The 14,107-nt window shown below is 46.4% G+C and overlaps 1 protein-coding gene across 1 annotated transcript; it reads left to right on the top strand.

The window, feature by feature from the left end:
* Positions 1-9,174: 9,174 nt before the first annotated feature.
* LOC311128960 (fibroblast growth factor 4B-like) lies at positions 9,175-13,138 on the top strand (the record flags this gene model as incomplete). Its single annotated transcript, XM_084161193.1, has 3 exons — positions 9,175-9,514; positions 10,024-10,127; positions 12,959-13,138. 3 exons carry the CDS (start codon positions 9,175-9,177, stop codon positions 13,136-13,138), a joined length of 624 nt encoding a protein of 207 aa, XP_084017319.1.
* Between the last annotated feature and the right edge of the window lie 969 nt (positions 13,139-14,107).

Here is a 14,107-nt window from a genome sequence, read left to right as displayed (position 1 = left end):
CTGGACACTGTAACTGTTTGTTGACCACTTTAACTGTTTATTCTTTATACATTTTTTATTTAACCTTTATTTAACCAGGTAAGCCAGTTGAGAACAAGTTCTCATTTACAACTGTGACCTGGCCAAGATAAAGCAAAGCAGTGCGATAAAAAAAACAACAACACAGAGTTACATACAGTGAGGGAAAAAAGTATTTGATCCCCTGCTGATTTTGTACGTTTGCCCACTGACAAAGACATGATCAGTCTATAATTTTAATGGTAGGTTTATTTGAACAGTGAGAGACAGAATAACAACAAAATAATCCAGAAAAACGCATGTCAAAAATGTTATAAATTGATTTGCATTTTAATGAGGGAAATAAGTATTTGACCCCTCTGCAAAACATGACTTAGTACTTGGTGGCAAAACCCTTGTTGGCAATCACAGAGGTCAGACGTTTCTTGTAGTTGGCCACCAGGTTTACACACATCTCAAGAGGGATTTTTTTCCACTCCTCTTTGCAGATCTTCTCCAAGTCATTAAGGTTTCAAGGCTGACGTTTGGCAACTCGAACCTTCAGCTCCCTCCACAGATTTTCTATGGGATTAAGGTCTGGAGACTGGCTAGGCCACTCCAGGACCTTAATGTGCTTCTTCTTGAGCCACTCCTTTGTTGCCTTGGCCGTGTGTTTTGGGTCATTGTCATGCTGGAATACCCATCCACGACCCATTTTCAATGCCCTGGCTGAGGGAAGGAGGTTCTCACCCAAGATTTGACGGTACATGGCCCCGTCCATCGTCCCTTTGATGCGGTGAAGTTGTCCTGTCCCCTTAGCAGAAAAACACCACCAAAGCATAATGTTTCCACCTCCATGTTTGACGGTGGGGATGGTGTTCTTGGGGTCATAGGCAGCGTTCCTCCTCCTCCAAACACGGCGAGTTGAGTTGATGCCAAAGAGCTCGATTTTGGTCTCATCTGACCACAACACTTTTACCCAGTTCTCCTCTGAATCATTCAGATGTTCATTGGCAAACTTCAGACGGCCCTGTATATGTGCTTTCTTCAGCAGGGGGACCTTGCGGGCACTGCAGGATTTCAGTCTTTCACGGCGTAGTGTGTTACCAATTGTTTTCTTGGTGACTATGGTCCCAGCTGCCTTGAGATCATTGACAAGATCCTCCCGTGTAGTTCTGGGCTGATTCCTCAACCGTTCTCATGATCATTGCAACTCCACGAGGTGAGATCTTGCATGGAGCCCCAGGCCGAGGGAGATTGACAGTTATTTTGTGTTTCTTCCATTTGCGAATAATCTCACCAACTGTTGTCACCTTCTCACCAAGCTGCTCGGCGATGGTCTTGTAGCCCATTCCAGCCTTGTGTCAGTCTACAATATTGTCCCTGACATCCTTGGAGAGCTCTTTGGTCTTGGCCATGGTGGAGAGTTTGGAATCTGATTGATTGATTGCTTCTGTGGACAGGTGTCTTTTATACAGGTAACAAGCTGAGATTAGGAGCACTCCCTTTAAGAGTGTGCTCCTAATCTCAGCTCGTTACCTGTATAAAAGACACCTGGGAGCCAGAAACCTTTCTGATTGAGAGGGGGTCAAATACTTATTTCCCTCATTAAAATGCTAATCAATTTATATATTTTTGTTATTATTCTGTCTCTCACTGTTCAAATAAACCTACCATTAAAATGATAGACTGATCATTTCTTTGTCAGTGGGCAAACGTACAAAATCAGCAGGGGATCAAATACTTTTTTCCCTCACTTTATGGGATAAACAAAACGCACAGTCAATAACACAATAGAAAATCTATATACAGTGTGTGCAAATATAGTAAGTTATGGAGGTAAGGCAATAAATAGGCCATAGTGCAAAATAATTACAATTTAGTATTAACACTGGAATGATAGATGTGCAGAAGATGATGTGCAAATAGAGATACTGGGGTGCAAATGAGCAAAATAAATAACAATATGGGGATGAGGTAGTTGAGTGGGCTAATTACAGATGGGCTGTGTACAGGTGCAGTGATCGGTAAGCTGCTCTGATAACTGATGCTTAAAGTTAGGGAGGGAGATAAGAGTCTCCAGCTTCAGAGATTTTTGCAGTTCGTTCCAGTCATTTGCAGCAGAGAACTATAAGGAATGGCGGCCAAAGGAGGTGTTGGCTTTGGGGATGACCAGTGAGATATACCTGCTGGAGCGCATACTACGGGTGGGTGTTGCTATGGTGACCAATGAGCTAAGATAAGGCGGGGATTTGCCTAGCAGTGATTTATAGATGACCTGGAGCCAGTGGGTTTGGCGACGAATATGTATTGAGGGCCAGCCAACGAGAGCGTACAGGTCACAATGGTGGGTAGTATATGGGGCTTTGGTAACAAAACGGATGGCACTGTGATAGACTACATCCAATTTGCTGAGTAGAGTGTTGGAGGCTATTTTGTAAATGACATCGCCGAAGTCAAGGATCGGTAGGATAGTCCGTTTTATGAGGGCATGTTTAGCAGCATGAGTGAAAGAGGCTTTGTTGCGAAATAGGAAGCCGATTCTAGATTTAACTTTGGATTGGAGATGCTTAATGTGAGTCTGGAAGGAGAGTTTACGGTCTAACCAGACACCTAGGTATTTGTAGTTGTCCACATATTCTAAGTCAGACCCGCCGAGAGTAGTGATTCTAGTCGGGCGGGCGGGTGCAAGCAACGTTCGATTGAAGAGCATGCATTTAGTTTTACTAGCGTTTAAGAGCAGTTGGAGGCTACGGAAGGAGTGCTGTATGGCATTGAAGCTCGTTTGGAGGTTTGTTAACACAGTGTCCAATGAAGGGCCAGATGTATACAAAATGGTGTCGTCTGCGTAGAGGTGGATCTGAGAGTCACCAGCAGCAAGAGCGACTGTCACGCCCTGGCTCTGGGGACTCTTATATGTTGAGCCAGGGTGTTAGTTTCTATGTTTAGTGTTCTATGTTCATGTTCTAGTTCATGTGTTTCTATGTTGGCCGGTGTGGTTCCCAATCAGAGGCAGCTGTGGCTTGTTGTCTCTGATTGGGAACCATACTTAGGCAGCCTGTTTTGCTCTTGTTATTTGTGGGATCTTGTTCCGGAGAGGTTTGTGTTTTGTTTACCTTAGGACTTCACGTATCGTTTTGTTGTTTTGTTGTATTGTGTAGTACTCATTAAAAGATGTACGCATATCACGCTGCGCCTTGGTCCGGTTCATGTAACGATCGTGACAGAAGATCCCACCAATTAAGGACCAAGCAGCGTGTCCAGGAGCAAACGCCGGAGGTAACACTAGTGGATGTCCTACTCGGTTGGGGGAAGATCACCGAGGAGGAGGCCGTCCGCTACCGGAGGGCGATGAGGGAGGATGTCCAGGCAGGAGAGGAGAAGCGGCGCCAACCGTGCCGACGACGGACAGGCGAGAGGCAACCCCAATAATTTTTTGGGGGGGGCACACGGCGTGGACGACGGGGCAGCAGGAGGCAGCTACAGGGCGAATCTGCAGAATAGGAGAGGAGGCCACCAGGTTACGGGGGCTATTGGTCATGAGGGAGCAGGAGTTAGTTGGTCAGAGGGAGGAGCTACTGGAGGCGATAAGGGAGAAGGAGAGAGTAGAGGCACGGCGAGAGGAACTGGTTAGGCAGCAGAGGGAGCGGAGGTTTATGAGGAAACCCAGGCCCGCTCCTCGCACTAAGCAAGTGGTGTGTGTCACCAGTCCGGTCCGGCCCGTTCTTGATCCCCGCACTAAGTTAGTGGTGCGTGTTCCCAATCCGACCCGACCCGTTCCTGCTTCCCGCACAAGGCCAGTGGTGTGTGTTCCCAGTACGGTCCGGCCCGTTCCTGCTCCCCGCACTAAGTTAGTGGTGCGTGTTCCCAGTACGGCCCAACCCGTTCCCGCTCCCCGCACTAAGTTAGTGGTGCGTGTTCCCAGTACGGCCCAACCCGTTCCTGCTCCCCGCACTAAGTTAGTGGTGCGTGTTCCCAGTACGGCCCAACCTGTTCCTGCTCCCTGCACTAAGTTAGTGGTGCGTGTTCCCAGTCCGGCCCGACCCGTTCCTGCCCCTCGCACCAAGCCAGTGGTGCGCGTCGCCAGCCCGGCCCGGCCTGTTCCTTCCCCTCGCACCAAGCCTGTGGTGCGCGTCGCCAGCCCGGCCTGGCCTGTTCCTGCCCCTCGCACCAAGCCTGTGGTGCGCGTCGCCAGCCCGGCCCGGCCTGTTCCTGCCCCTCGCACCAAGCCTGTGGTGCGCGTCGCCAGCCCGGCCCGGCCTGTTCCTGCCCCTCGCACCAAGCCTGTGGTGCGCGTCGCCAGCCCGGCCCGGCCTGTTCCTGCCCCTCGCACCAAGCCTGTGGTGCGCGTCGCCAGCCCGGCTCGGCCTGTTCCTGCCCCTCGCACCAAGCCAGTGGTGCGCGTCGCCAGCCCGGTCCGGCCTGTTCCTGCTCCCCGCACCAAGCCAGTGGTGCGCGTCGCCAGCCCGGTCCGGCCTGTTCCTGCCCCTCGCACCAAGCCAGTGGTGCGTGTCGCCAGCCCGGCCCGGCCTGTTCCTGCCCCTCGCACCAAGCCAGTGGTGCGCGTCGCCAGCCCGGTGCGGCCTGTTCCTGCTCCCCGCACCAAGCCAGTGGTGCGCGTCGCCAGCCCGGTCCGGCCTGTTCCTGCTCCCCGCACCAAGCCAGTGGTGCGCGTCACCAGCCTGGTCTGGCCTGTTCCTGCTCCCTGCACCAAGCCAGTGGTGCGCGTCGCCAGCCCGGTCCGGCCTGTTCCTGCTCCCCGCACCAAGCCAGTGGTGCGCGTCGTCAGCCCGGTCCGGCCTGTTCCTGCTCCCCGCACCAAGCCAGGGGTGCGCGTCGTCAGCCCGGTCCGGCCCGTTCCTGCTCCCCGCACCAAGCCTGTGGTGCGCGTCGTCAGTCCGGCACAGCCCGTGCCTGTTTCACCGGTGCCTGGTCAGGTACCGGTCAGCTGCTCCACACCGGAGCCTAAGCAATCCGCTCCACCGATGTCCAGTCCAGCTCCAGCCAGCGGGACCAGACCAGGGGCGCTACGGGGGGGTAGCTAGAGAGTGGTGGTCACGCCCGGAGCCGGATCCGCCTCCGAGGCGGAATGCCCACCCGGCCCCTCCCCTGTTGGGTTTAGTTGGCGCGGTCGCAGTCCGCGCCTTTGGGGGGGGGTACTGTCACGCCCTGGCTCTGGGGACTCTTATATGTTGAGCCAAAACATTTAGTTTTACTAGCGTTTAAGAGCAGTTGGAGGCTACGGAAGGAGTGCTGTATGGCATTGAAGCTCGTTTGGAGGTTTGTTAACACAGTGTCCAATGAAGGGCCAGATGTATACAAAATGGTGTCGTCTGCGTAGTGGTGGATCTGAGAGTCACCAGCAGCAAGAGCGACTGTCACGCCCTGGCTCTGGGGACTCTTATATGTTGAGCCAGGGTGTTAGTTTCTATGTTTAGTGTTCTATGTTCATGTTCTAGTTCATGTGTTTCTATGTTGGCCGGGGTGGTTCCCAATCAGAGGCAGCTGTGGCTTGTTGTCTCTGATTGGGACCATACTTAGGCAGCCTGTTTTGCTCTTGTTATTTGTGGGATCTTGTTCCGGAGAGGTTTGTGTTTTGTTAACCTTAGGACTTCACGTATCGTTTTGTTGTTTTGTTGTATTGTGTAGTACTCATTAAAAGATGTACGCATATCACGCTGCGCCTTGGTCCGGTTCATGTAACGATCGTGACAGCGACATCATTGATATACACAGAGAATAGAGTCGGCCCGAGAATTGAACCCTGTGGCACCCCCATAGAGACTGCCAGAGGTCCAGACAACAGGCCCTCCGATTTGACACATTGAACTCTATCTGAGAAGTAGTTGGTGAACCAGGCGAGGCAGTAATTTGAGAAACCAAGGCTATTTAGTCTGCCAATAAGAATGCGGTGATTGACGGAGTCGAAAGCCTTGGCCAGGTCGATGAAGACGGCTGCCCAGTACTGTCTTTTGTCGATTGCGGTTATAATATCGTTTAGGACCTTGAGTGTGGCTGAGGTGCACCCATGACCAGCTCGGAAATCAAATTGCATAGCGGAGAAGGTACGGTGGGATTTGAAATGGTCGGTGATCTGTTTGTTAACTTGGCTTTCAAATACTTTCGAAAGGCAGGGCAGGATGGATATAGGTCTGTAACAGTTTGGATCTAGAGTGTCACCCCCTTTGAAGAGGGGGATGACCGCGGCAGCTTTCCAATATCTGGGGATCTCAGACGATACGAAAGAGAGGTTGAACAGGCTGGTAATAGGGGTTGCGACCATTTCGGCGGCTAATTCTAGAGAGAAAGGGTCCAGATTGTCTAGCCCAGCTGATTTGTAGGGGTCCAGATTTTGCAGCTCTTTCAGAACATCAGCTATCTGAATTTGGGTGAAAGAGAAGTGGGGGGGGGCATGGGCTAGTTGCAGCGGAGGGTGCAGAGCTGGTGGCCGGGGTAGGTGTAGCCAGGTGGAAAATATGGCCAGCCATAGCAAAATTATTGTTGAAATTTTCGATTATCGTAGATTTATCGGTAGTGACATTGTTTCCTAGCCTCAGTGCAGTGGGCAGCTGGGAGGAGGTGCTCTTATTCTTCATGGACTTTACAGTGTCCCAAAACGTTTTGGAGTTAGTGCTACAGGATGCAAATTTCTGTTTGAAAAAGCTAGCCTTCGCTTTCCTAACTGATTGTGTATATTGGTTCCTGACTTCCCTGAAAAGTTTCATATCGCGGGGGCTGTTCGATGCTAATGCAGTACGCCACAGGATGTTTTTGTGCTGGTCAAGGGCAGTCAAGTCTGGGGTGAACCAGGGGCTATATCTGTTCTTAGTTCTGAATTTTTTGAATGGGGCGTGCTTATTTAAGATGGAGAAGAAAGCACTTTTAAAGAACAACCAGGCATCCTCTACTGACGGAATGAGGTCAATATTCATCCAGGATACCCGGGCCAGGTCAATTAGAAAGGCCTGCTCGCTGAAGTGTTTTAGGGAGCGTTTGACAGTGATGAGGGGTGGTCGTTTGACCGCGGACCCATTACGGACGCAGGCAATGAGGCAGTGATCGCTGACCACTGTAACTGTTTGTTGGCTTCTATAACTATTTGCTGGACACTGTAACTGTTTGCTGGCCACTGTAACTGTTTGTTGGCCATTGTAATAGTTTGCTGGCCTCTGTAACTGTTTGTTGACCACCGTAACTGTTTGCTGGCCACTGTAACTGTTTGTTCGCTTCTATAACTGTTTGCTGGCCACTGTAACTGTTTGCTGGCCACTGTAACTGTTTGTTGGCCATTGTAATAGTTTGCTGGCCTCTGTAACTGTTTGTTGACCACCGTAACTGTTTGCTGGCCACTGTAACTGTTTGTTGGCTTCTATAACTGTTTGCTGGCCACTGTAACTGTTTGTTGGCTTCTGTAACTGTTTGCTGGCCACTGTAACTGTTTGCTGGCCACTGTAACTGTTTGTTGGCTTCTCTAACTGTTTGCTGGCCACTGTAACTGTTTGTTGGCTTCTGTAACTGTTTGCTGGCCACTGTAACTGTTTGCTGGCCACTGTAACTGTTTGTTGGCTTCTATAACTGTTTGCTGGCCACTTTAACTGTTTGTTGGCTTCTGTAAATGTTTGCTGGCCACTGTAACTGTTTGCTGGCCACTGTAACTGTTTGCTGGCCACTGTGCAGGCACAGGGCCTGCTGAATAAACTCACTGCCATGCTTGCCTATTCTATTGTTCCACATTCCCCTTTCATTTGAACTGTAGAATTGTGAAAAATATTGCAATGCTCTGACACTTTGGTACCCCGCTATAACTGTCCCAATTAGAATTTTTATAGCAATCACTTTTGGAAGTTACACATTAACAACAGTAATAGCTTATTGTATAGGAATGGAGTGTTTTATGTTATTACACAAATGGAAGAACAGTCCTTATCCACTTGTGAAAGGATAAAAATCAGGCTGCTCAACTCCATTCCTGTATACCTATACAATTACAATGCAATCATTGCTATGTAATAACATGCTAATACAATGTTATAGGTTAAAATGTTATTTCTCATGGAAACTGGTCTACATTCTGATTTTAAGAAATGTATAGATATAAAAATGTTGATGTAGCACACAATATGTTTTGGCTTTTCAAATTGAGCATTTTGCCAAAGCAAAGCAATGATTTCATATCACCTGTCGTTTGTGTATCAGCAACAGCGCCCCTCTTAGTCGTTGCCAAGGTATGACTTGACTTGTGCTCCTTGGCACCCAGAGCACCTGGGGAACCACGTAGAATGGTACTCGCTGACGTATGGGCATTCCCCGCGGTGTATGCATTCTGTAGTCTGTTCAAAGCTGACAATAACACCGCGTTTTCCAGTATCCCGAAGGTTGGGGGTAAGGGAACCCGGAGACGGAAAGATCACTCGCATTCCTGTGACATGTTAATATCGGTTTTCCTTTTTTAATCGGTGGCAGGTGCATTCTCTCTATAATAACCAGAAATCTTTCCAGGCATTCCGAAATGTGTTGTTGTGTAAACTTCCTGAACAAACAGCAAAGGAAGTGGCGGACAGGATTGCCATTGCTCTCCGGTGACTACTGGACTGTTTTTACACCTTCATTCTAAATAAGGAAGCAGCCTGTCAGACATATGACCAGCGTCCCAATTTGGGCTCCGTCAAAGTACCCATCGCATCCCATGATTGCTCAACTCTACCCAATGAAACTCCTCTCCCCCTGCCCCATCTCACATGTGAAGTGACAGCGTCTGCACATATTCTCCTCAGACTTGCAGCTCAGCGCTAGCTGCATACACTTGCTGGGTTGCAACTTTTTCTTCCTCTCCCTCCCCTCCCTCACTTTGACGGGCAGCAATGAAGTCAGAGTGATGTCATATAAAGATGCGAGTGCCTGGCAAGGTGACATAGGTTTTTGGTGAGTGGTATTCTCCACAGCCAGCGTTGCCTATCGAGAGAGGCGCGGAGCTGCAAAAGATGGTAATCACCACCACCTCAAGCTCTGTCACGCTCTCTCCTTTTTCTCCTCCTCTTTCGGGCTATCATTTCATGCCAGAAGACCTGATCTGCCTTCCAAAAATAAGCCTTTACCACCATGCCGAAGGAAGAAAAACAAGAAGAGAGGTATTTTTAGGGCCATTAACTTTGACCACGTGCCCCGAAGGTAAACTGGATGGCCATTGTGCAAAGGTTCTTCATCGGTATGTGCAACGAAGCCAGCACGCACTGGACGTTGACTGCAATTGTTCTCTTGGGGTCTCTATTGGGGATTGTGTCATCATATCCGATTCCAAGCAGGACTAATGTAACTTTATTGGAGCAAAGGTGGGAGACCCTCTTTTCCCGCTCCGTTCTGGGCATCTCTGGTGCGAAATCGGACATGAACTGGGAGAGTGACTATTTGCTGGGCATCAAGAGAGTGCGGCGACTTTACTGCAACGTGGGCATTGGATTTCACCTGCAGATCCTCCCTGACGGCAGGATAAACGGTGGACATAATGAGAACCAGTACAGTGAGTCGCATCCTGAAATGTAATTCAATAGAGAACGTATAATATGAGCGGTCCCAAGTAAAGGCGACTTGAGAGCTCCTTGTCAGTCTTGCATGATATTTAATCATTGGGGTCGGCAACATTGAATGTCTCTTAAAGCAAAGACAAATCTATTAAAAAACCTTGTATCAGTCAGTGCTAAATATCTTCCCAGGCCAAAACATGACATGAATGCTTGGACCAATATAGACGGCAACTTATTTTTACACTGGCTCCTTCTGTGGCCCAGAAACGGATTGCCATGCACGTCAGAAAGTGCAGTTATGATAGATATTCATTTGGGCAGTAGGAAATTAACAGCATTGCTCCCCAAATGATACAGAACAAAGACGATGCATTCAGAGTAGCCACCTACAAGGTTACACCCACCGCTGCATTGTGCACGTCTTTGTTCCCCCATAATCAAACGCATTGATACACTTTCAATTTGACAAGGTACATCTGTATAACACCATGCTTTGTTTGACTAGGTCTAATAGAGATCTCTACCGTGGAGAGAGGAGTGATAAGTATGTATGGAGTGAGAAGTGAGCTGTTTGTCGCAATGAACAGCAGAGGAAGATTGTATGGAACGGTAGGTGTGCGCAATTGTAGTTCCCTCTATTGCTGGCATGCTGTTTCCAAGAGAGATGGAGAAAAACGCATTGTGTTTGAGATAATAATATGTTAATATGTTATTACAAATTATATTTTGTTTTGTTAAGTAGAGCCTCTGTGTAATTTTGTTCTCTATGAATCAAATATTACCTCACTGATGGGGACATTCATGAGGCACGAAATGATTCCATTGTAAATTATTCATAATTCCCAATTGCCCAGGGTATAACTTGTTTCAGTATGGTCTTTCTGTAGCCTGTGTAGCAAAATGGAAAGGGGTTTCGTAAACGATAAAAAATATATATATATTATTGAAATATGATCTGTTGAATAAGACGATATAAAACGATGAAGTCTGAAGTTATTTATTGAAGGAATCAATCAACTTTCAAGGTAGGCCTACTAATCTAAAGTGACGGTGCTTTAGCATTTATGATATTAAGATTGATTTTATGGCCCATTGTTGGATGAACATATTACACCATATAGTATAGTGTTGGCCGACTGCTGTAAATTGGTCTGAATTGGCAAACATTTGGCTCTGACATTTTACCCTATAAAACTGCACCCTGCTTTGGGCCTGCTCTCAAAGTTGGTTCAGTATGAAGATACCATATAACTTCAATTAAATGGAGTCTCAAATAGCCGCCTGTTCCTTTTAATAGCCGGGAATCGTCACACATTTCCGCAAATAAACGCCTGTTTCAAATAAACCCTGGATATAAATGCATTGTTTACAAGTGAACTTCAGTGCGTATGGTAAAGACTGCGCAATAGAAGATACAGGAGAGCAACATTATTGCCATGGATGAGACAGCAGTGTGGTTTGACATGGTCTTCGCAATTACAGTGGATACATAGAGTGAGAGAATGATGCTGAAGCTGAAATCGCGGTGTGTGATAGGCAGCGTAGTCATTGCAAGTCTGATCTGCGATGGATGTGTTATAATGTTTATACTGGTCATACTGGTCACAATAAACAGTGTGGTAGTCTTTTCAACATTTCATTGAGCAATAGATGCCTGGCTCAAATAGAAGCCTGTCTCTAGTAAGCGCCAGTTGTCTTCAGTGATTGAAGCAAATAAACTGCCCTGGCTATTAATTTAAGTTTTACAGTATGTAGAAACTGCATCTCCAATAGAAATCCCCTATCGCGCTTGTAGGTGATGTCATGGCAACGTTGGCTAGCTAAGCTCATGCGCAGAAACACATAATCGGGTCTACGTGGTCGTTTGGTGCCGAACTGCGCATGTGCAGGCCATCAAATCAAAGGCACTCCTTTGATATAAAGTTGCTTTTGCCAAAAATGAAAACATGTAAGTGTCAATCTAGGTTGTGCCTTTAGATTTCGAGAAAATTAACAACTAAGGAATAATTTTTCATTTCTCTCATTTGACTTCGAAAACCCCAAATCTTGGTCTGTTCTGCCGAGTCTGCTTCACAGGGGTTCCCGGAAGTCTCGCGATGTTGGGCCTCTAGGTTTAGAAACTGACTGAACTGAGTAGTATTTAGCTGCAGTAACATCCAAATCTATTGCTGTGGAGGAAATCTACAACTTGCTGAAATGTATTTAATGTGTTCAGCTTGACAAGACATTGTAAATCAGCAGGCAATGATTAATCATGACGTTGATGAGGAAGGCATATCTCAACTCTTTTTAACCACATTTAGTCCAGTTGTCTGTTTCCTCTGTATTTGGATTACTCTTGAAATAAATTATTGTCTGTATGTATCTGTTAGTTTGGCAGAAAACACAATACTTGAATCATGACAAATGATATAAAATATTATTACTATAGAACTTGGCAATTATTGAATATGAATGACTGTTTTACAACAGAAATTTAGAGCATGTGGTGTTTGAAGTTTGAAGTGTTCATTTAAAGCCTGCATGCAGTATTTTTAATTACTCATTTAAATCATCACTGTATGTCTAATAAATCACTGTGTGTGTTTAGATCATGAAAATAACTCCACATTTATTTTTTATAATTTATTTCACTGAACCTCCTTTTGCCATTGAAATGCTGTCTGATCATGTAGGCGTGTTGATACAAATTTAAATATATTTACATACACAACCCTGATTGGTGGATAGGATCGTCTAGATTCTAGAGCAGGACTGCCCAACCCTGTTCCTGGAGAGCTACCGTCCTGTAGGTTTTTGCTCCAACCCTAATCTAGCACACCTGATTCTAATAATAAGCAGGTTGATAAGATTAATCAGGATAGTAACACCTGGGGTTGGAGCGAAAACCTACAGGAGGGTAGCTCTCTAGGAACAGGGTTGGGCAACCCTGCTCTAGAGCCTACCCCACTTACCCCTTCCCAGTAGGAGGACACATATGCAAATAAAAGATGACCGGTCATTGGTCAGAACAACTAGATCAGATTATGATGTCATGCTGTGGGCCAAAAACTCCATCTCACCTTAACAGGCTGACATTCCAGGCGTTTTATTCCAAAAGCTTTTACGCTAAAAGGGCATTATCATCATTTTCACAATTTCAGAGTGTTATTTCAACCTCATAATTTGGAAACATCATAAAAAAAACTGGAAATTAGGTTTTTGACTGCACTGCCCCTTTAATAATGAGCAAATATCATCCATCTCAAATGTTCCCCAACAACATTTGTCTACTGCACTGTGTCATGTGGTCTGGTGCAGCAAGAGGAAGTATGCCATCCATCTAAGCTTTTGCCAAAGGAAAGGTCATCTTAAAAGCACGCTTGTAGTGTGATGTTCATCCTGTGGTCCTCCTCACGTGACCTTTTTGTTGACCCAGTCTCTCCATTTGCCATTTTTAGAAATTCTTCCGGGACGAGTGCAAGTTCAAGGAGACCTTGCTGCCAAACAACTACAATGCCTACGAGTCTTCGGTTTACAAGGGCTCCTACATTGCCCTCAGCAAACATGGCCGCGCAAAGAGAGGCAACAAGGCCACCACCGCCATGACTGTCACACACTTCCTCCCCCGATTATTATGATCAGAACTGGCAATAACTCACGAATTTGCACATGTGGATGTTCTCCCAGGTAATATAGAATTATACAATATACATATAAACCATTACAAAAGGACTGCAAAAACTACACAAGTATTTATTATCTTTATATATGTATATTTGGATAGCTACCTTTGTATTAGAACTGTATATGCCATTATTTGCTGCTTATCACTTTTATCATTATCGATTGAGGAGTGTAAGGCTTTGCCAGTCTTCACTTTACTTTGGTGCGTGCCGTAACTGAAGTATGCTTCACCCTGGCCCAGTATCTGTGCGTTAGAGATGTTGACGATGAGGATGACGTGTCTACCTTCTAACTCCCAGGAAGATCCAATTCAAACTCCCATTAGACAGATCTGCAAGTGTTATAATGTCAAAATACTTTAGTTACTCACCAAATATGGAGTTTTGCTGAGCAACTATCTTCATTTAATCCCATTACGGCCGGTATGTACTTCCAAAAAAGGTCTAAATAAACATTTACAAGCAACCAAAAAAATGCCTATTCAGCATCTCCAATGTATTGAGATGTTGTAGACTTCCGACCTGTGCGTGGCAGTAATGAGTGATGAGTGATTGGAGGTGTGCTGAATAGCCATTTTTCCTGTTGCTTGTCAATTTTTATTTACATATTTTTTGGAAGTACATGAAGATAGTTGCTCAGCCAAACTCCATATTTGGTGAGTAACGAACGTATTTTGACATTATAACGCTTGCATAGCTGTCTAATGGGAGTTTGAATTGGAGCTTCCTGGGCCTTAAAGACATCTCTAACTCACAGATACTGGGGCAGCTTCACCCCGTCTTTGGGGTGGATGACTAATATCCTTAGCTTTTAGGAGGGAAATGGATACTTTTTATTACCTCAAAGAACCACTTGACTGGATAAAGGGATGCATGGAGTTACTGTATGCTCAAAGTAATACCTATTTAGTTGATCCTTTCTCT

This window comes from Coregonus lavaretus (assembly GCF_964263955.1).
Source record: "Coregonus lavaretus genome assembly, chromosome: 5".
Taxonomy (NCBI): Eukaryota; Metazoa; Chordata; class Actinopteri; order Salmoniformes; family Salmonidae; genus Coregonus; species Coregonus lavaretus.
Note: the sequence above shows the minus strand (reverse complement) of the source record. Positions and strands in the feature narration are given on the sequence as shown.